The sequence below is a fragment of the Stomoxys calcitrans genome, chromosome 3 (assembly GCF_963082655.1).
Source record: "Stomoxys calcitrans chromosome 3, idStoCalc2.1, whole genome shotgun sequence".
NCBI lineage: Eukaryota > Metazoa > Arthropoda > Insecta > Diptera > Muscidae > Stomoxys > Stomoxys calcitrans.
The window spans coordinates 41,819,769-41,844,452 of record NC_081554.1 but is presented as its reverse complement, the minus strand read 5'-3'; the positions used below and the strand labels follow the sequence as shown (position 1 = coordinate 41,844,452).

General features: G+C 37.8%; 1 protein-coding gene across 1 annotated transcript in view; it reads left to right on the top strand.

Annotated features, from left to right (window-relative positions):
* The window catches only part of LOC106087367 (ATP-binding cassette sub-family G member 4), a 122,500-nt gene that overhangs the window by 53,079 nt on the left and 44,737 nt on the right, over window positions 1-24,684 (top strand). Inside the window, exon 2 of the mRNA XM_013252392.2 lies at window positions 7,156-7,292. Within this exon, the coding sequence (XP_013107846.1) occupies window positions 7,156-7,292 (137 nt within the window). The remainder of the gene's footprint in view (window positions 1-7,155; window positions 7,293-24,684) is intronic.

Here is a 24,684-nt window from a genome sequence, read left to right as displayed (position 1 = left end):
ATATACCCCCATCCTTTGGTGGTGGGTATAATAATACAGCATGCATGTGGATTATTTAAAAGACATCAAATTTTCGAATGAATGGGGCGGCTATGAATCTAAGAAGTCGATGCTGAGAATATGTATATACGGAAACTATGGCTCTATAAAGACGTTAGTAGACCTCACCTGCCAAATGTCAGATAACTCAAGCACAATTTGCAGAAGAAAGAGGTAGGGGTAAATGAGATAAAATCGGGTGATTGATTTATCAGAAGGTAAAATCCATTTAACGACTTTTTAGGTTGATATTTGTAGAAGTTGCGTGTGCTTGAGAAACAAAATTTGGTCTCTAACACACCCATCAAACTCTGTCCAAACAGGTCTATAAATAGGCATAACCTACAAATCAATACGGATATATATTTGTCCAATCACGAAGTAGATTTCCGTTCATATTTTCTTCTTCTGTTTTGCACACCAGTTAAGAAAACAAATTTCGCCTTCTAAGTTAAACACTACCTCTGCTTATCGCACCGAACATGTGCCTTATATCAGGCATGGTGGGGGGATTCATAGTAATTTTCTTAAAAGCGGCCACCTTTTGATATAACAATAAAAAAAAACCTTTATTTACCTAGACTTCCCGTGCTAGTTCACTGAAAACAATGAAATAGTATGTCATAATTATTGTTCTGTGGATTTATACCAACAACATTCACTTCAAGATCGCTCAATTTCATTATCGGACATTAAGCTGCTGACTGAGGTTCAAAGTTCATTCGTCCATTACTAATACAAAGCGCTCAGTTGATTTTAGAATTCCACAAAGCAAAACAACAACAGCCCCTAAGCAGTAATTATTAAAGCAAATTTAATTGCGCCCGCAACAACACTTTTGGAAAGCAGAAATTATTATTTGCTGATAACGCAAATATTCATGGCAAAGTAGATGTTCAACACATTAAAACGACATAAAATAATTTCGAAAATATTTTTTCGCAAAGCAGGAAAATTGAAATACATGTGTGTTGGCAACACTGAAAGGAAAGGGAGGAAAAGTGACTTGGAGATCTCAAGTAGAACTTAAAAGAAATCCAGTAATCGCGCTAAAAGCCCATTACTGGCTTAGGTGTATGTTCATAGTGGCATGGGACGGATTAATATCTGCACCCCCTTTTCAACCTAACCTAACCTAAAAGAAATCTGACACTTGCAAAAGAAATCCAAAATTCTAGAATAACACAGATGCATAGGTATACTAGGTTAGAGTGGAGTCTGAAAACGGGCTCCTAACCAGCAAAAACTTGGTAAGTACATGTCATTATTTTTGACATGTAAAATAATAGATAACTCATTATCCTTAGATTTACTAGCTGCTTAAAAATAAGGAGTTATCAACAGGAATACCATCTGTGTTGCCAGTTCTATAAATGCCATTACATACAACATTCGATAAAGCTCAAGAATAAGCACTTATTTGTAATAATAGAAAAAATCATTATCATAACCTTGGTATTGATAAAAATGTCATCAAAAAACTGCGGTCAAAATTATTTCATACCCATGAGTGGTGTCCTTTACAAGGTTAAGCTCAATGATAAGGGACCTCCATTTTATTGGCCCCAAAGCGACATCACTTAGTAGCACTAGGAGGGAAATACTATGGCGTTATTTAAATTAACAAGTAAGAGCGTGCTAAGTTCGGCCTGTCCGAATCTTATATACCCTCCATCATGGATCGCATTTGTCGAGTTCTATGAGCGGTATCTCTTTTTAGGCAAACAAAGAATATTGAATAAGAACTGTTATGCTATTGGAGCTATATCAAGTTATATTCCGGTTCGGACCAAAAATGAATGCTGAACATTGTAGAAGTCATTGTGCAATATTTCAGTTCATTCGGATAAGAATTGCGCCTTATAGGGGCTCAAGAAGCAAAACCGGGAGATCGGTTTATATGGGAGCTGTATCAAGCTATTGATCGATTCAGACCATATTGAACACGTATGTTGAAGATCATGAGAGAAGCCGTTGTACAAACTTTCTGCCAAGTCGGATGAGAATTGCGCCCTCTAGAGGCTGAAGGAGACAAGACCCAGATCGGTTTATATGGCAGCTATATCAGGATATGTACCGATTTACGCCATACTTAGCACAGTTATTAGAAGTCATAACAAAACGACTCATGCAAAATTTAAGCCAAATCGGATGAGAATTGCGCGCTCTATTGGCTCAAGAAGCCAAGATCGGTCTATATGGCAGCTATATCAAAACACCGACCGATTTGAACCACACATAGTGCAGTTGTTGAAAGTGATACCAGAACACCACGTGCAAAATTTCAGTCAAATGGGAAGAGAATTGCGCCCTATAGAGGCTCAAGAATTCAAGACCCAAGATCGGTTTATATGGCAGCTATATCAAAACACGGACCGATTTGAACCACACTTAGTGCAGTTGTTGAAAGTGATACAAAACACCACGTGTAAAATTTCAGTCAAATCGGAAGAGAATTGCGCCCTATAGAGGCTCAAGAAGTCAAGACCCAAGATCGGCAGCAATATCAAAACATGGACCGATTTTAACCATACTTAGCGCAGTTGTTGAAAGTGATACCAAAACACTGCGCGCAAAATTTCGGTCAAATCGAACGAGAATTGCGCCCTCTAGAGGCTCAAGAAGTCAAGACCCAAGGTCGACCCAACCGACCTACACTAATAAGAAGTATTTGTGCAAAATTTCATGCGGCTAGCTCTACTCCTTCAAAAGTTTGCGTGCTTTCGGCAGACAGACGGACGAACATGGCTAGTTCGACTTAAAATGTCACGACGATCAAGGGGGTCTTAGACGAATATTTCGAGGTGTTACAAACAGCATGACGAAATTAGTATACCCCCATCCTATGGTGGAGGGTATAAAAAACCCCCATCCTTTGGTGGTGCGTATAAAAACAGTATGGTCCAAATCGGTCCATAACCTGATATAACTGCCATATAACCGATCTTAGGTCTTGACTTCTTGAGCCTCTAGAGAGCGCAATTCTCATCCGATTTGGCACAAATTTTGTAAACGGCTCCTTCCATGGCCTTCAACATACGTGTGCAATATGGTCAGAATTGATCTATAGCTTGATACAGCTCCCATATAAACCGATCTCCCGATTTTGCTTCTTGAGCCCCGAATCGGACTATAACATGATATATTGGGTTGCCCAAAAAGTAATTGCGGATGTTTTAAAAAAAAGTAAATGCATTTTTAATAAAACTTAGAATGAACTTTAATCAAATATACTTTTTTTAAACTTTTTTTCTAAAGCAAACTAAAAGTATCAGCTGATAACTGAGAGAAGAAAGAATGCAATTACAGAGTCACAAGCAGTGAAAAAATTTGTCAACGCCGACTATATGAAAAATCCGCAATTACTTTTTGGGCAACCCATAGCTCCTCCTCCGTCCTTATTCGTCCTATTTCGCTAAAATTTGAGTTTCGTTAGACCCTTCGACATCCGTACCGAGTATGGTCAAGATCGGGCTATACTTGGATATAGCTGCCATAGATACCGATCTCCCGATTTAATTTCTTGGGACAAAAAAAGCACGCCTAAACTCGATTTTACTGAAATTTTACACAGTGGGATGTGTTAGGCTATTCGATGATCGTGTTCAATATGTTTCGGATCGGTCTATATTTCCATATAGCTGTCCTTAGGCCCATTGAAGGTGCATTTTTTAACCGATTAATTTGATAAAATAATTTGTGTTAGACCCTTACATAGTCTTCCTGAATATGGTGGAGATCGGACTATATTTAGACATAGATGCTATGGATTCAAAAATGAAGAATTTTTCACCGTACTTTGATGAAAGGTGGTTAATATATATATATATATATATATATATATATATATATATATATATATATTCGGGGTAGTGGGTATCCATAGTTCGGCCCGGGCGAACTTAGTGCCTTTTTATACCGTCTACCATAGGATGGGGGCATACTAATTTCGACATTCTGTTTGTAACTGCTCGAAATATTCGTCTAAGAAGTATATATATTCTTGATCGTCATGACATTTTAAGTCGATCTATCTATCTGTCCGTCCATCCATCTGTCAAAAGCACGCCAACTTTCGAAGGAGTAAAGGTAGCAGCTCGAAATTTTGCAAAAGTAGTTCCTAGTGTAGGTCGTTTTGGACTGTAAATGAGCCATATCGATCCATGTTTTGATATAGCTGTCATATAAAGCGATCTGGGATCTTGACCTCTTGGCCTCTTGAGGACGCAATTCTTATTCCATTTGACTGAAATTTTGTATGAGGTGTTTTGCCTCAACTGTTCTAACTATGGTTCAAATCGGTCTATAATCAGATATAGCTTCCATATAAACCGATCTGAAATCTTGACTTCTTAGGCCTCTAGAGGGCGCAATTCTTATCCGAATTGGCTGAAATTTTGAATGAGGTCGTTTGACAGACTTGAAACAACTGTGCTAAATATGGTTCAAATCAGTTCATAATCTGATATAGCTGCCGTATAAACCGATCTTGGAACCTTACTTTTGATCCACTAGAGGACGCAATTCTAAACCGATTTGGTTGAAATTTTGTACAGCGGGTTTTCCCATTACCTACAACATACGTGTTTAATGTGGTCTAAATCGATCTACGGCCTGATACAGCTCCCATATAAAACGATCTCCCGATTATGCTTCTTGAGCCCCTACAAGGCGCAATTCTTCTCCGATTTGACTGACATATTACACAATGACTTATATATTCTGGATCATCTCGACATTCTGAGTAGATCTAGTCATGTCCATCCGTCCGTCCATCTGTCGAAATCACCATAGCGGTCGAACGCATAAAACTTGAAATTTTGCACAGATACCTAATATTGATGTAGGTCGTTGGGAATTACAAATGGGCCATATCGTTTCAGATTTGGATATAACTCTCATACAAAACTGATCACACAATTTCACTTCTTGAGCGCAATTTTCGTCCGATATGGGTTAAATTTTGCACATATTATTATTCTGTTGTGATTCTCAACAACTGTACCAAGTACGGTCCAAATCGGTCTATAACCTGTTATAGCTCCCATATAAACCGATCTCCCGATTTGACTTCTTGAGCCCCTGAATGCCGCAATTTGGCTGAAACTTAGCATGTAGTCTTCCCTTATAACTTCGAACAACAGTGTCAAGTACGGTTCAAATCGGTCCATAACCTGGTATAGCTCCCATATAAACCGATCGCCCGATTTGATGTCCCGACCCTTTACAAGCCGCAATTTTTGTCCGATTTCGCTGAAACTTTGCATGTAGTATTTTGTTATGACTTCCAACAACAGTGTTTAGTACGATTCAAATCGGTCCATAACCTGATATAGCTCCCATATAAGCCGATCTCCCGATATGACTTCTTGAGCCTTTACAAGCAGCAGTTTTTGTCCGATTTAGCTGAAATTTTGCATGTAGCCTTTTGTTATGGCTTCCAACAATTGTGCCAAGTACGGTCAAAGTCAGTCAATAACCTGATATTGCTCCCATGTAAACCGATGTCTCGATCATCCTTGTTCGGTTCCTAGAAGTTTTAATTTTTCTGGTTTGACAGAAATTTGGTATACAGAATAAAATATGCCCTTCAACTAAATTTATTTTGTATCAATTTTTAGCAGAGTCCATGGTGGTGGGTTTCCAAGATTCGGCCCGGAGTCGGAGTGAAAGAATCTTCCCGGAGTTGATTAAAAATTGGTCGACTCCGCAGCTCTGGTTTGAGTTGGTATTTTTATGATATGGAGAGGGCCCGCTCCCTTGCAATATTCTACACTATTTGTGACGATTTAAAGAAAATCATTTCAGCCGTTTCCAAGTCTATAGGGAGTAAACAAACAACCAAACGAGCAAACACGCTTTGACTGTTATAAAACACCTAGATTCATTTGCCCACATTCATTATCTTGAGGTACAGGGGGCACTTCTTTCATATCATTGAGTGATGCTTGATTCCCGTTTTATAATTGACTATGAAATTTCTAATACAGTGAGTTGCATTAATGCCATTTACAACTTTACTGAATGCAAATTTTTATTTTTACTTTCTTTCCCTTCCCTCAAACTGACCAAAAAAAAAACGCTACATAGACAACACATTCCGAACAAAAACAAATAAATGAGAGAAATTGGCTAAAGTGAGAGTGTGCGAGAGAGAGAGAGGTATATTCAAGTAGTTAATTCCTATAAGAACATAAACAAAGAAATTAATCTTTTATTAATACGATATAGTCATATGTCCGCCTAAAACTCAATTGGAATTGTGTTTTATAGAGAAAATGGATGTTATTCTCATCAGAAATAATAAGTGGTGGAAATTAACTGATAACGTTTTCTTCCACCACCACCACCGTCATAGGCCGTTGCGGTTGTTGTTGTTTTTGTTATAGAGCATATTGTTTAATGCCTTGTTCTAGCAACACTCTCTTCTCAGCTGTCATTTATCGACACAGTAAGCAGAACCGTTCGCACCTTCCCCCGCACAAAACACCCTTCGCTTGCAGCCTTTGCTATCAGCAAGTCGGCAACAACACACCACAAACAGCTGAGCAAGCTGCGGCACAACGCAAACGAAGAAGAAAATCGCCAAAGTACCCAACCAAGAGTACCGAGTGCGACTACGTTCAATAGAAATTAGTTGTGATCGCACGGTTTGTGTGAACGGTTGAGTTTTCTTTCTTTGCTCGGTATATTGTTGTGTGTGCGATGAGAAGGGTTGAACCGACGGCGATGATTTTTCCGAATTAAAAACTAAACTCAGATACAAATAAGCGCTGCAGAGAAATAGAAAATAACAAAAACCCTTTTTACGTCGTGATTTGTCCATTTTCTCTCGCTGGCGAAAGGAAGACAAAGAAAACGCGTAGTAAACAAAAACTATATTATTGAAAGAAAATTGATATTTAAATAAAATAAGCAACGTTTAAATTAATTCCAAACAAGCAACGAAAAGAAATCCAAAAATAATTTTTTTAACAGAAAAAGAATTGTGATAATTTTGTTTTTAAAGCCACTGTGATTTGGTTCCGCATGCAACTCATTTTATCCATATACTAAACGAAAAAAAAAAGATACCAAAATGGTGGAAAGCGATTTATTAAATAAAAATCTTTTAAGTGATAGCCGCCAGGGCAATGTCAAAGCCCAAATTGTGCCCGTCCAGACCAAAACCCTACAACATCTGCCCAAACGCCCGGCCGTGGATTTGGCTTTTCACAATTTGACTTATCGTGTCAAGGAAGGCAATCGCAGCAGTAAGTACCTATACCTCTATACCTAACATTATTTTCACATACCTAGTTGATATGTTGGTGGCAAGTAAAGACATTCGCATTTTTAATTAAAAGAAAATTATTCGTACCTTCAGCTATAACCCACTGGCCTCAGAGTCAATTAAAAATGTTGCTGTTTTGCATATACTCATGTAAATTCCAAAACTTTTTGCTGTTGTTCTTAGTCGTCCACTGCCCACCATATTCTGATTCACAGGATTTTGTCGTCGTCGTCGTTCCCTCCCTCCCTCCCCTTTCCCCATGTGTTATGTTCTGATACGAACGTCGAGTGAGCGAATATTCTTTTCTTTATTCTTTGTGTGTGTTTTTTGTTAGTGCCACACTCTTTCAAAAGCAGACAGCAGTATATTTTTTTCCTCTTTGTTAGCGATCTGCCTTTCTGAATTTCATATTCTTGTTTTTTTTTTTGGTTGGTTGGTTATTTGGTATCTTTGTTTCGATTATCTATCTTTCTCTTTTGGGATATTCGCCGAATTGGGTTTTCGTTCTAACTAGAACAACGAATGCTTTGATTTGTTGTCATTTGAATTTAGGGATGCCAGATTGGTGTTCAATGTCTTCTTGTTTACGGCTTGAAATTTATGGCGTATTTGTAAGTGACCTTTTTGTTTGTTATAAAATAATTGATTTCCTTTAGCTTTTGATATGGATTTCAAGTAATTCTTTGTTCTATAAGTTGTGTTCTACAGGGTAATTGAAGCATTATAATGCATGTTTTTAAAACACTCACTATTCGAATTTGGTATATAGGGTAAATGTACCAGAAGTCAGGTAGTTTAAGAATTTTGCCTTTCTCAATCCATCCTCCTTCCGGGTGCAAAAATTCAATTGAGACTTGGTTTTTAAAATTCGAAATTTTGTTTTGTTCTTGTGGACCGTTTTGGGAAATGACATAGAAAGGTCAATATACCCATTTATACAAATTACAGGTAAATGGGTTAAAAAATAAACCATTTTTGAAGCCAAATATTGTAGTTCAATCGAGAAGTAGATCTATATAGAAGGTACATCCAAATATGGTCCGATATTGATGACATTCGACGAGCACATAAGGGGGTTCACACTTCTCTCTCTCTCTCCCTCTTTACAACGCATTTATTAAAAACTTTAAAGAATCAGAAACTTTAAATTGCGAGAACGATCTATGTGGCAGCTTTTTTTAAGATGTGATATGACATAGATCTTTTTCGAATAGAGGGAAATCTTATTTAACACATTTTTGGAAATTTCGAACAAATTGTGTAAAAAATATTCCTTTTCTGAGCTGTAGACGATAAACAGGGTGATCGATTATAAAGGGGTTGTATGAAGATTTAGTTCAAAAATAGGCCTATATAACCGAACTGAACTTCACACTGAGTAAAAAGGGATATATTTTCGTATTTTTTCTACAGGATTCGAGCCCGGAGTTTAAAATTCATAGGCGGACAAATAACTTCTGTGCTACGGAGGACTCCCACGTAGTACATATTACTATTTCTACTACGGGCAGGGTAATTTCGAAGATAGACTATATCGGACAATATATTCATGTATCTTCCTCATAAACCGATCTGCCATTTCGATTTCTGATGGCCGCAGAATAACCATTTTAAAATCGGTACTCAAAGTCGACCACTGGAAAATCCAATTTTTTATGATCCCTAAACGTGACATCGTACTAAAAAATACAAAAAAATATTTTGTTATATAATTTTTATGACTAAAATGTTTGTTTGATTGTTCTTTACCATCAAAAATTGTTTGCTTTTAAAAATATTAAATTTGTCCACACTTTCCTATCTTAACCTATGAAGTCGATACTTTCACTAATTTTTATAACCACCACCGAAGGATGGGGTTATATTCATTTTGACATTCCGTTTGCAACACATCGAAATATCCATTTCCGACCCTATAAAGTATAGGAAATCTCGATCAGCGTTAAAATCTAAGACGATCTAGCCATGTCCATCCGTCTGTCCATCTGTCTGTTGAAATCACGCTACAGTCTTAAAAAATAGAGATATTGAGCTAAAACTTTGCACAGATTCTTTTTTTTGTCCATAAACTGCTTAAGTTCGAAGATGGGCTATAGCGGACTATATTTTGATATAGCCCCCATATAGACCGATCCGCTGATTTAAGGTCTTAGGCCCAAAAAAGCCACATTTGTTATCCTATTTTACTGAAATTTGAGACAGTGAGTTGTGTTAGGCCCTTTGACATCCTTTTCAATTTGGCTTGGTCCAGATTTGGATATAGCTGCCATATAGACCGATCCGCCGATTTAGGGTCTTAGTCCCATAAAAGCCACATTTATTATACGATTTTGTTGAAATTTGGGACAGTGAGTTGTGTTAGGTCCTTCGACGTCTTTCTTCGATTTGGGTCAGATCGGTCCAGCTTAGGAAATAGCTGCCATATTAACCGATCTCTCGATTTAAGGTCTTGCACCCATAAAAGGCGCATTTATTGTCAGATTTTGCCAAAATTTGGGACAGTGAGTTGCGTTTGGCCTCTTGATATCTTTCTGCAATTTGGACTATTTCGGTCTAGATTTGGATATAGCTGCCATATAGACCGATCTCTCGATTTAAGGTTTTGTGCCCATTAAAGGCGCATTTATTGCCCGATGTCGCCGAAATTTGGGACAGTGTGTTGTCATAGACCCTTCGACATACTTTTTCAATATGGCACATATCGGCCCAGTTTTGACTATAGCTGCCATATAGACCGATCTCTCGATTTAAGGTTTTGGGCCCATAAAAGGCGCATTTATTGTCCGATGTCGCCGAAATTTGGGACAGTGAGTTGTCATAGACCCTTCGACATACTTCTTCAATTTAGCCCAGATCGATCCAGATTTGAATATAGCTGCCATATGAGCCGATCTCTCGAATTAGTGGTTTGAGCCCATTTAAGGCGCATTTTTTGTTCAATTTCGCCGATTTACATTTATACCCGGGGTGCTGGGCATCTAAAGTTCGGACCAGACGAACTTAACGCCTTTTTACTTGTTTTAAATAAAAAGTTTTACATATCTTTAGTTATTTGAGGTTTAACAAGTAAACGCGTACTAAGTTCGACCGGGCCGAATCTTGGGAACCCACCACCGTGGTATCAGCTAAAAATTTATACAAAATAAATTTAGTTGAAGGGCATATTTTTATTCTGCATACCAAACGTCTGTCAAATCACAAAAATTAAAGCTTTTAGGAACCGAACAAGGATAACCAAAGACCGGTTTACATGGGAGTTACATCAGGTTTGGAACGTATTATGCCTAGTTTTTGGAGGACGGAGGACAAATCGGCCAAAAATTGCGGCTTGTAGGGGCTCAAGAAGTCAAAATGGTAGATCGGTTTATATGGGAGCTACAGCAGCTTATAAACCGATTCGGAAGGTACTTGACGCAGTTGTTAGAGGTCATAACAGAACACTATGTACAAAATTTCAGCCAAATCGGACAAAAATTGTGGCTTACAGGGGCTAAAGAAGTCAAATCGAGAGATCGGTTTATATGGGATCCATATCAAGTTAATAGACCCATTCGGACCTCACTTGGCACAGTTGTTGAAAGTCATAACAGAACTTTATGTGCATGTACTTTATGTGATCGGTTTATATGAGAGCTATATCCAAATCTGAAGCAATATGGCCCATTTGCATTCCCTAATGGCCTACATCAATGTTAAGTATTTGGGCAAAATTTCAAGCGGCTAGCTTTACGCGTTCGATCGCTATCGTGAATTCGACAGACGGACGGACATGATTAGTTCAACTCAGAATTCGAGACGATCAAGAATATATATATACATTATGGGGTCTTATATTATAAAAACGTGCGGGCCGAAACCAACATTGATTCAGCTAAAAATTTACCCTTAATATTTGAGTTTGTATTTGAATTATTTTGGTATCAAGAAGTAATACCGCGATATATGTAATTAAGGGGGCTAATATCACCATATTGACCGAGGCCGATAAAACTTTGCGCTGATGTTTTAAGCCATTAGATAGGTTTTTGGGACAAATTTCAGCCGAATCAGGTGAAAACTTATGCTTCTAAGGGCTGATGAAGTCAAATCCGGGGATCGGTTTATATGGGGGCTATATCTGTTTATGAACTCAAGTCTTTGTTTCAAATTTTGGCCAAATCGGTTGAAAATTGAGGCTTCGAAGTGCTCAACAAGTCAATAGTGACAGCAATGAACAACAAACAGATCGTATCTCAAAGTTCCAGCCTGTTGTGTGCTCACTGCTGTTTAGTATTAACAGAGCTCTGCTAACCCCTCAGTGGAACTCTGGTAATACTTCTGTTACTCTCTCTCTCTCTCTCTCTCGTTAACAAAGCTCTCTGTGTCTCTGCTACTTAAACTTGGAATTTTTCTTCATGCACATTATGTCGATCTCGGCCTGTACGAGCATCCCTTTCTCTTTCTGTCTGCACACGCTATTAGCCGCTCTTCCCCTAGAGATCGTAATTGTTGTGCGATTTAACATGGTGAGATCATTTTCAGCGGTGGTTTTCCTAATGCTAGCAACATTTGTGGGCCACTATGCCATGTAAAACTTCTCTCCGAAGAGGTGTCGGACTGCGTCACGCCGATCGGACTCGGCTATAAAAAGAAGGCCACTTATATTTGAACATAAACTTGAATCGGACTACACTCATTGATATGTGAGAAGTTCGCTCTTGTTCCTTAGTGGAATATTCATGGGCAAAATTTGCATTTTCACCACTAAAAGGATTTTCAATATACATGCCATTTATGGTGTAAATCGGTCTACAGCCTAAAGTTAATATAACCCAGTATTCCGTTTTGACTTCTTGAGACTTGTCTTTGCAAAAATCGTTCAGAAACTTCACTAATGTGTTCCAAGGTGAATTGTATACTATATAAGACCCGATTGGCGCTGGTTATCCCCTTAATAATGCTGACGCCAAATTTATTATTCCATAATAAATTCGGCATAACAAAGGAGGCCTCTGCACTCATTGATATGAGAGAAGTATCCCCTGTTCCTTAATGTTTATGTTCATGGAAAATTTCGTAGTAGTGTAGACACTATGAAGTACGCAAATTGCAATTTTGTCTATGAATATTTTATTAAGGAACAACGGAGATACTTCTCTAATGTCAATGATTCGCATGCCCGATGTTTTTGTATTGCCGAGTCTAAAAGATGGGCCGCAGGGCGACACCACTTAAAAGAGAAGTTTGACAGGACAAAATAACTCACAAATGTCGCTAGAATGGAAGCGAAGGTAACCACCATTGAATTTAACTTAATTATTGTAGTTTTCTTCATCTTCTAAAATTTTATCAACAAGTTCCTATGAAAGAGAATAATTAGCCAAAACATGTAATGAACGAAAACGATGCCATTGTACTAATATCCGTCATATAATTTTTTCCAGATTCCAGATTATTGATTCTTTCCATTTTTTATAAAACAAAAAAAAAAAAATTCATTTGACATTTCACCGCTAATGCAAACAAGTTTAAAAAAAAAGCTTTTCCATTTTAAAGTTCCTAAACTTTTTAAATAAATCCCAATACCGGTATCATACAACTTGATAATAAAATCAATTATAAATGATTTAAGAACTTTTTGCTGTTTGTAAATATATCTATCATATCCAACACAATAAAAAACTCAGTTTATCTATCATACATGTCTAATGGAAAAGTTCGAACCAATTGTTTGTTTGAATGTAATACTAAATGTTGATTATCCTAAAAAAATATTATTACCGGTTTTTGAAAATATTTTAGGAATGTTTTAAATGCAACTTGATTCTGTGGTGCAAAAGGTAATACAATTTTGCATCGATTAGGAACAGTTAGAAGGAAAGATTATTTAACTCTGGTTTGAAAAGTTTTAACATTTTATTCACTGTTTTAATTAGTAAATTTAAAGATCACTCATATGTATTCATATATAAGTACAGCTAAAGAACCTAAAACAAATATAAAATCATTTAGGCACTGCAATCATTTCTACTGTCTTTGCTTTTTCTTTAATACCCATAAGCATGGTGAACCCAGTTACCATCTTCCTTACTTTCAATCTGAATTCAACCCGAAATTCGAAAATTCTTATTGAAAGTTTCAATCATATTGTATTTCAAAGATGCTTAGTAGTACTAGTCCTAAAAACCTTGCATCATGTCAACCGGAGAACAGCAGCAAGCCACATTAAAAATTAGTGCACACGGTAAACATGAAACGAATGACACCCTCACACCTTATACCAGCAATCGTTGTTGACGCTTACGACTCTCAATGACTAAAACCTAAAACGCTCCCTTAAATTCGTTGAACTATTGTATGTGTTTTTGCCGATGAACACAAAATGATTGCCAATTATATTTTGCATTTTAAGCAAAACGCATGTTGGCTCACATTGAACGCAACTGAATAGAAGACACACACACTCAACTACCTCTCAAAATTATGAGAGCTGAAATTAATTTGCGTGCTTTGTAATGGCTTGGCTAAAGAAAAAAAAAAGAAAGTAATTCTGTCACTTTTGAACAGACGGAGGCAGGCGGTACCTACGTTACTGATAAAAGCAATTCTCATTCAAAAATAAAAAAGCAAACGTAAAAAAAACAACGGAGTATATCTACGCCGCTCAACAAAACTTGATGTCTCATTCCTTTGCTTGCTTTGGCTTCATATGGCACTCATCTGAGTGGTGATATTTTTGAAACAACACACCATGTGCGTCGACCAAATGGAAAATCGCATGCACTAAACGATTACTAAAACTTTTGCGCATATCTCACTCTATATATGTGCGTGTGTTTCTAGCTAACTTTGTTTTTATGTGGCATGCGATGCACACAATTGCTTTGGCCAATATGGCCATTGAGTGTCTAATTTTGGGTCTCATGCGGTTTTCTGATGTTAACACACTTTTCGATCTAAGCTTATTCGATTCAAACAAACAAATATGAAATGGAAATTGCACTCTTTAGGTGCTCAAGAAGTCACAACGGAAAATCAGTTATTTTGGGAACGATTGCCAATCGGTTCATAATTGGATATAGTTCTCATATATAGTATGGTCCTTTGACTTATTAGGCCACTAAAAACCGGAATTGTTATAAGATTTTGCTGAATTTTTGCACGTAGTCTATTGTTAGAATAGGTTGAAAAGAGGGTGCGGATATTAATCCGTCCTAAACCACTATGGACATATACCTAAGCAAGTAATCGTCTTGTTCTGCGCTCTAAATACTAAAAAGTAATCTCGTAAAAGAAATTTTTAAGTTAAGAATTCCTTGCTACTTACAAAATTCTTATTTTTCCATACCACGCCCCTATGTAGGTTCATGTCTGGTATTGTGTACCCACCTGAGTACAGCTGTCTGTTAGAGGCGAAAGTCGGTCAATGACATAGGAAATGCTCCAACATCTCATCATCTTCCCCACATGCTACTTCTAGCGTTGAAGACCGCAGCCACACGCTCAATATGTTTGAAGATTTTTTTCTACTCTTAAATAGCTACCTCTATAGAAATCACAGTTTTTATAACCACCACCATAGGATGGCGGTATACTAATTTAGGCATTCCCTTTGTAACATCTCGAAATATTGCTCTAAGACCCCATAAAGTATATATATTCTTGATCGTTTCGACATCCTGAGCCGATCTAGCCATGTCCTTCCGTCTATCGAAATCACAATGGCGGTCTGACGCGTAAAGGTAGCCGTTTGAAATTTTGCACAGATACTTAATATTGATGTAGGTCGTTGGGGATTGCAATTGGACTATATCGGTTTAGATTTGGATATAGCTTCCATATAAACCTTCTTGAGCCCCTGGTAGCCGCAGTTTTTGTCCGATTTCGCTGAAATTTTGCACATAGTGTTCTGTTATGATTTCCATCAACTGTGTCAAGTTCCGTCTAAATCGTTCAAGAACCTGGTATAGCTCCCAAAGAAGCCGATCTTCCGATATGATTTCTTGGGACCCTGGAAGCCTCTATTTTTATCCGATTTGGCTGAAATTTTGCACATAGTGTTATGTTATGTTATATAACCTGATATAGCTCCCATATAAACTGATCTCCCGATTTGATTTCTTCTGACCCTTGAAGCCGCAATTTTTGTCCGATTTGTCTGAAATTTTGCATAAAGTTTGCGGTTATGACATTCAACAACTGTTCCAAGTACTGTCCAAATCGGTCTATGCCTGATATAGTTTCCATATAAACCGATCTCCGGATTTGATTTCATGAGCCCTTGGGAGCAGCAATTTTTATCCGATTTGGCTGAAATTGTGCATGTGGGGTTCTGTTATATGGGAGCTATATCTTAATCTGAACCGATATGGTACATTTGCAATTCCCAACGACCTACATCAATATTAAATATCTGTGCAAATTTTCGAGCGGCTAGCTTTACACGTTCGCCCGTTTTCGTAATTTCGACTGACGGACGGACGGACATGGCTATGTCAACTCAGAGCATCGAGACGATCAAGAATATATATACTTCATGGGGTTTTAGACGAATATTTCGAGGTGTTACAAACTAAATGACTAGATTAGTATACCCTCTCCTATGGTGGTGGGTATAGAAAATGCCTTAGCAACATGGGCGGCGGATTAATATCTGCTCACTCTTTTCAACCAGCTTTTATCATCTATCCATTCTCCCATCGCCATAGTGGCTGCCTCTAGAATAGTCTCCAGTGCCCTAGTGGGCGTGGTCCTCATCGATCCAACAATGCCATGACAACATGCTCTCTGAACCTGTTGTATTATCCTTACGTTGCACTTCTTCTCTTTCAAAGTCCACAAAACTACTGAGGCGTAAGTAAGTCTTGGTCTAATCACGCTCCTGTAGAGCCAGTGGACTATCCTCGGATTCAAACCCCATATCGAGCCTACGCCTCCCCGTCTACATAGCGCCGAACCACTATGAGCCTTCTCATTACGCCAATTCAGTTTACTGTCTAAAATCACTCTAAAGTATTTGACCTTGTCAGATATCGAAAACGTTCTATTGAGAAATCGTGGAGCTTCAAATTGACCCACCCACGTCTGTATTGATAAGACTATGATGCAAATCCGTCATTGTCTATTACCAAAAATTCTTAGCCATATCTATGGTGGTGGTTTCCCAAAATTCTACTCGTCCGAACTAAGCCAGTTTTTAATTGTTCATTCAGTATTTTACCATTTTAATAGCTGACAAGCCACGTATATTCATTTTAGGAAATAACTAAAAAAAACAACTCGTCGTAAGAGAAATTAACACAACACGCCTTGTTTTTGTTTTAAATTTTTACTACTGTTTCAAATTGAGATACTTTAAGATATTATTTTTAATTACTGGCATTTACTGGAGTCAGCAGCAATTAAAGATTTCAAAGGTTAAAACTGCTAACAAAGTCAAGTTTTATAAGCCTTATTAAGTGTGTTATTCTCAATTGTGTTTATTAAAACTTTCCTCTATATAAGAGTATAATAGGGAGCAAATAGTTCAATAACTACATCTTAATTTCGAGGACTTAGAGTCTATTAAGGGCTTAGCCCTAGTGATGGTATGGGTATATTTAGATCAGAGATAACGTCCCAGCAAACCAATCGCTACGAAATCTGTTCGAACTTTAGATGATTCTTCCGACATCGTAACGAAATCTTTACGAAAGTTTCATGGAGTGGTTGACATGATTTACGAACAAAACGTCGAGGTGTCGGAGAAAAATCGGAACGAATTCGTTCCGGTTTCGGAAAGAAATCTGAAAAAAACCTTGGGATATTTCTTTCCAAAACTTCGTAAAGAAATCTTAATGATTTCGGAAGTAATTTCGTATCGAAATCGGATGTTCTTTTCAGGACGGCTTTTGGGTAACCAAGTTTGTTGTTCGCAGTCCTCTGGCCTTCACCGCTAAATCGTCTGCTATTTCATTTCCCCTTACTCCGTTATGGTCCTGCATCTAAGCGATGCGGATTGTGCCATCCTCAGAGAAGCATTAATCTCCTTCTTACACTCCAAGACTGCATTGCCGGATCTCTGCCTGCAGCATCGTATTATAATCAGGCTGTCTAAAATAGATCTCAGTCCCTGGGTTCTCAATGTAGACCCCCAGGCCTACTCGGTCCTCTATCCGCGTAATATGATCTTCCAGATGGCAGTACTAGAGTTCCGTCAATCCAAGACTGTGTCGCTGGCAGCAGTGTCTCGTATTTGACTTGAAATGTCGTCTCAGGTATCCGATCGACAATAGGAAACCTTCCAGGCTTCGATTATACCGCAATGGGATGACCTGCTCCTATCCTTTATCCACTCTCCCATCGCCTTAAGTCTCATAGCCGCAATGGCTGCCTCACACCTACTTTGTATGTCTATGGGTCGGATATCTACAATGTTCTCTAGTGCCCTAGTGGGCGTAGTCCTTATCGCTCCGCCTATGCCAAGACAACATGTTCTCTGAGTCTATTGTATTATCCTAACGTTGCAAATTTTTTCCATCGTAGTCCACCAAACTACTGGGGCGTAAGTGAGTATTGGTCTAATCACGCTTCTGTTGAGCCAGTGGGCTATTCTCGGATCAAGGCCCCATTTCGAGACTACGGACCGTCTACATAGTGCCCACGATCTGCGAGCCTTCTCGGAACGCTCCTGAATGTGACACTTCCAATTCAGTTTTATGTCCAAGATCACTCCTAAGTATTTGACCTTGTCAGATCGTTGTCGAAATCGTTTTATTGTGGAAACGTGGTGCGTTAAATTGGCCTACCTTTGTCTACCTCATGAACAAGCAGATTTTGGCATTTTCTGGGATGTCTCACTCTTTATCATGATGTCCACAACACTTTCCATGGTTTTGAGTAGAAAGGACGTAAGGCATATAGTTCCGTAGGCCTTTGGTGTCTCAAAACTAGCCTTGCCGGGCTTAGGTATAAATACCATCATTGCTTCCTGCCAGGCTTTCGGTGTATATGCAAGTTTTAACCACGCTGTGAAAATACAGGCCAGATAGGGCATCAGATAGTTCGCCACCTTCTGTAGTAAAAGTGCAATGCAAATTCGCCCATGAACATTCCATTAAGGAACAGGGGCAAACTTCTCACATATCAATGAGTGCAGTCCGATTCAAGTGGAAAGGGGCCTCCTTTTTATAGCCGAGTCCGAACGGGCCCCAGTGCGACACCTCTTTTGAGGAGAAATTTTTACATGCCATAGTACCTCTCAAATGTCGCCAGCATTAGGTGGGGATAACCACCTCTGAAAATTTTATGATGATCTCGCCAGGTTTTGAACCCAAGCGTTCAGCGTCATAGGCGAACATGCTAACCTCTGACTTATTTTCATTTAGATTCATCCTCCATTTGTTTATCCAATGTTAAATATTTGACAGAGCAGCTTGAAGTTTATTCGTAGTGCCATCGGTAAATGTTGAAATTGTTGCATCGATATAACATACCTCCGGTGTATAGAATTTATAAAAAAGGCAGGACGAAATACAACCTTTATTGGTTTGAATTTTGAATATTTATTTTCTTTTTTTACCTCAAAGTTTCGGTTAGTTAAGTATGATTGCAAGATTTCATAGAATTACTTTGGAAGAACGTTGTGAAGTTTGATTGAAAGCCCTTTATATCAAACTTTGTCAAATGCTTATCCCTCCTCCAAAAACACGGCAGGGCAGATGAATATATTTTCAATGACCCTTTCGGCTACATTAACTATTCGGAGAACTTGTTGTATAGTTGAATGAGTATTTTAAAATCTAAACTGATGATCCGGTATTAAAACCTTGATGGTTGATAAATATATAATAACAACTTTTCATATATCTTAGGCATAACCTGTAGTAGCGATATCGGATGGTACAATGATATTTTATGACCACTTTTCCAAGTTTGTTGATTGCAATCACTTCAGAAACTTTTCATTTAAATGGATCATGTCGTGGACGAAAACATGCATGCATGAAAAATTATGCGATTATTGCGAAATCTTTACTAGTCTTAAAAACAAAATTCAAACCAAAATTATTAAGAGCTATATTGCTACTAGAACAAATTCTAGTTAATGCCCGCAACTTTCTAATCATAAAGGCAAATATCTTATATTAACTTATATTACAGTTCAATGACTTATTACACATCCTCTAAAACTATTATTACCTTCTATCCTTTCTAATCTCAGATTATTCTCAGACTACTGAATTAGCAAAACAGTATTGATAGCTCGTTGAATTAGTAACACTGTGATAAGCCAATATTTCACATCGGAAAAAGTGCATTGAGCTTCCTGGTGGTGCATGATAATTAGAAGTGATATTCACTTTTGCATAGTTGCATTATTTTTCAGTTCAATTGTTTTCTTTATCAAGAGCAAGTTCAATAACTTTTAAGGTTTTTCTTTTAATCTGAGTCATTGGTCTAGCCATTTTGTCTCTGTGCAAATGAATGCATTTCAAAAGAAAATTTACCCTAACTCAATGTTTAAAGCAAAGGAGATACTACTAAACATGGACCGATATTATTTAGAATCTCAACTGATCTACATCTACATAAAGGCTTTACGCAGAATTTAATTTCAAAGCGTCTGTTTGTCTATGCCATTTGTCCACATACAACTGTATATAAGGACTTACGCATAAGAGGCATATAATTTTTGCATTCATTCGACATGTCCATATCATCGGCTTTCTCCACCCAAAACTCCCATATCGAAAAGAAGTTAAAGCAAGCTCCCTATTCTCAAGTTTATTTGGAGGATTTGTGCGACTTAAATTACTAAGGGGCAACGTTACAGCATTCATTTTGTTATTGCCCGCGGATCAATATTAACCAAAAAAACAAAGTTGAGTACTAGTATAATGAACTTTTAGACCATTGCTAATATCGTTAAAGAAGTCTTGGTGATGGTAGATGGACTATTATTCGCATGCTACGATGTACTAATGAAATTACCTAAACTTCTCATAGATATAATGAAATCGCCGTTTGGATTCAAACGTCTCTGAATTTGTTATCCTGCAGCTGATATCGGTGCAAATTCAATCTAATCACTTTTGAGGATCAGCGTTGACTCTTTACATCCCAAACACGATTGTTGAGATTTAGCCAGGAGCAGCATTCAACTTTCACAAGAAGAAAGGTTATGTTAGTTGTTTACTAAATTTTTGTTACGATCACTCAGATCATAACATAATATAATAATATGCTGCATATTCGAGAGTGATGTAACGGTTGAGATACATATTGAGAATTCTAAGATTATTCAATAACCAAAGATATTTTCAGGAATAATTTGCCATCAACTTACGATAGATTTAGTGCTTTAGAATCAACCAATGTATGCAATCGGCTATTAGCAATTCCATCACCATTACGAAAAGTAAAAAACATATTCGTTTTGAAATAACTCCGTGGATTAATAAGCATCTTAAAGACCTTATTTTGTGGAAGGAAAAATTGTTAAGGAAAAGACGTAAAATGAAAAATATGAGTGGTGTTAATGATATTTTGAGGCGAATAATCATGGTTATTAAGATTGGGGCCGATGAACATGATGTGCTTGCTTGCCTTAACGGTTTTTCCTTACATCGGTGTCAGACTTGAAAGAGCTAATTGAAGTTCAGACATTATCCCTATGTTCACCTAATGTGAACATTGTGTCAAACGGGCTACCGTTTTAGAGTTCCTGATGTAAATTTAGACAAAGTTATGAAGGTTATAGATGGCATGAATGGTAGCAAAAGTCCGGGTGTTGAGAATATCTCACCAAAGTTTGTTAAGGAATGCTCTGAAGAAGTTAGCCCATGTTTTGTAGATATTTTTAATAAGATGAAAAATACTGCTATTTACCCGAAGACGTCGAAGATTCAAAGGATTTTTGCAATCCCAAAGCAGAATAATGCAGATTCCCTAGACGTATATCGACCGATATCGGTATTATCCATAATTGATAAGGTTATTGGAAAACTTATCTTTGATAAATTTTTGAAGAAGTTGTTATATGAAAGTCAATTTGGTTCCAGGAAAGGCTATGGTACAGAAGATGCTGTATTAAACGTACTTCAGTTTATTTGCAAGGGACTTGATGATGATTTATTTCACGGTGTTGCTGGGATAATTATTCAAAAATTGCCGTATTATGGAGTTCGTGATAAAGAACTTGAACTGCTTAAAAGTTTTTTTTTCTAATCGAAAGCAATATGTACGAGGGTAAAAAGTAATGTTGCAAATGTGGATTATGGATTTCTGCAAGGAAGTGGATTAGGGGGTTTTTTTCGATTTATTTAAATGATGTGTGTAACCTGTGTTTGTCAAGAAAACTATTTATATTTGCTGATGACGTGTGCTTGTTTTATCCATATGCGAATGATTTGGACTTGCAAACGGTTATGGAACGAGATGCGGCTTCAATTTTTGATTTGAAGAGACTGAATCGTCTACTGATTAATCCTAACAAAAAGAAGCTTTTTCGGTTTAAACCAAATGCTGTTAGACATAATGCAGATTTTTTAGTGCATATAGATGGAAATGAAGTGTTGGAGGCTCACTCAAGTATCTTGGTGTAAACCTTCAAAGTAACTAATGCTGGGATACGCTCCGGGAATCGGAATCTTATATATAAAAATCAATTTGTGTTTGTTTGTTTGTGTGTTCCTTATAGACTCAGAAATGGCTGAACCGATTTTCTTCAAGTTTTCGCTGAGGGTGCGTAATGATCCCGAGGTGAAAATAGGGTACAACATTTTTTTATATCTGAAGGGGGAGCGGACCCTCCCCCTTATCCTAATTTTCAGAAACGCCAGATCTCGGAGATAGATGGTGCGATTTTTGTGTGCTCCCTTATAGCAACCTACAAACAAAAAAATTTTTTATCCAAATTTCGGATGGGATTCCTAGGGGGGGGGGGGGGAGGGGGGGGGGTGGGGGGGGTTTGTGCCACACAAAAACCTACCAAATATATATACACCAATCACGACAATATGGGACTCAAATGAAAGGTTTTTAAGATTAGAAAACGTATCTGATATCCAACTGTCGGACCAAGTGTTTGGGGGACCACCTCAACCCCCCTAAATCGGACATATTAACCGACCATGGCAATATGGGACTCAAATGAAAGGTATTTGCGTGTATAATACGAATGTGATATCCAAATGTGGACCACGTTTCTGGGGGGCCACCCCTTTCCCAAAACACCCCCCAAACAGGACTTATTTACTGACCATGGGAATATGGGGCTTAAATAAAAGGTATTTGAATGTAGAATGCGAATCTGATATCCAAATATGGGACCAAGTGTTTGGGGGGCCGCCTCTCACCAAAAACATCCCCCAAAGGGGACAAATTTACGGCCATATCAATATGGCGCTCAAATGAAAGGTCTTTGGGAGTAAAGCACAAATTTTATATCAATATTGGGGAAAGTGTCTATGGGGCCACCCCACCCCCATAACACCACCCAAATAGTAAGTATTTGCTGACTATTGCAATATGAGGCTCAAATAAGAGGGTTTTTAAAGTGGAACACGAGTCCGATCCATATTTTCAAGGCCAACTCACTGAGTTGCCGCTCATCCCCCAAACACCACCCAAGCCGGTCATGTTTGCCGACTATGGAAATATGGGGCTCAAATTAAAGGTATGTGGGAGTAGACCACATATCTGATATCAACATTAGGAGCCAACTGTCTAGCGGACGTCCCAAACCCATAACAACCCCCCAAATAGGACGTATTTGCTCACCAAGACAATTTGGGTCTTGAAGAGAGTGGAACTAAATATTCATAGTGTTTAGGGCCAATACCCCAAACCGGACATATTTGCAATAAGGAGTTTAAATGAGATTAGAAAACGAATTTGATATCCAATTTTGAGGCCAATGGCAATATGGGGTTTAAATAAATGATATATAGATATATGAGAATAGAGCACGTTGCTGATATATTTTCAGGGCTTAGTATTTGGGGGACCACCCACTCCCCAAAACACCCCTAAATCGGGCATATTTACCGACCATGTCAATGTGGGGTTTAAATGAAAGGTATTGCGGGGTAGAACAAGAATTGATACCCATTTTCGGAACCAATTTTCTGGGGGTCTACCCCTTTCCCAAAATACCCCACAAACAGCAATTTTTTACTGGCCATCGCAATATGGGGCTCAAATAAAGATATTTGGGAGTAGAATACAAATTTGATATCTAAATGTAGGATCATGTATTTAGGGCATCACCCGTTCTCCAAAACACCCCAAAGGGAAAACAATTTTCGACCATGCCAATATGTGGCTCAAACGAAAGGTATTTGAGATTAGAAAACGTATTTGATAACCTATTTTGAGGCCATGTGTTTGGGGGACGCGTCATCCTGTAAACTCCTCTTAAGCGAATATGGGGTTCAAATAAATGGTATTTGAGAGAAGAGCACGATGCTGATATTTTTTCAGGGCCAAGTATCTGGGGGACCACCTCTCCCCCGAAAACACCACCAAATCAGACATCATGAGAATATCGGGCTGAATATCATGAGTATTTTAAGAATGGAGTACACCTTACATCCAAACTTAAATTCGTCGACCAATAAAGATCATATGGGGTTCAGATAAAGGCACTTATATAGTTAAACTGTTAGGCAAGCGATATACTATTTTCATAGCATGGTAGTTCACTAAAAGCTCCTTAATTGTCGAAAATAAATATTGTAAGGAAACTTTTGTTCCATATAAAGTAAAAGAAGGCGCAGCGGAGCGGGTCCGGGTCAGCTAGTATTATATAAAAATCATATGTATGGGTCCTTTGAAACGCTTCCGCCTTGATTAAAGTTATTGGGTTGCCCAAAAAGTAACTGCGGATTTTTTAAAAGAAAGTAAATGCATTTTTAATAAAACTTAGAATGAACTTTAATCAAATATACTTTTTTTACACTTTTTTTCTAAAGCAAGCTAAAAGTAACAGCTGATAACGGACAAAAGAAAGAATGCAATTACAGAGTCACAAGCTGTGAAAAAATTTGTCAACGCCGACTATATGAAAAATCCGCAATTACTTTTAATTAACCCAATAGAATGTCTTTTTGGAAATATTTCCCGATTTTGTGAATAAGTAATTACAACATTATTATTTCTTTTGTCTTAATTAAAAATCCTTGAATTTATTTGTACATTGTATAAATTGTAAATAATGTAAATAATAAGTTGCCAGATTACCTCAATAATGCTTTTAGGGCGCTGAGGTCAGGATTTCGAGTATCTAGTACTGTGTAATTCATTCAATAGCAGATTCAACCTTGCGATATCTACCTTGGTGAAGACAGTTTACCAAAAAAATTCAACAATTAATTCAACATCATTGATTTGTTTTGCAAATGTTCCCCCAT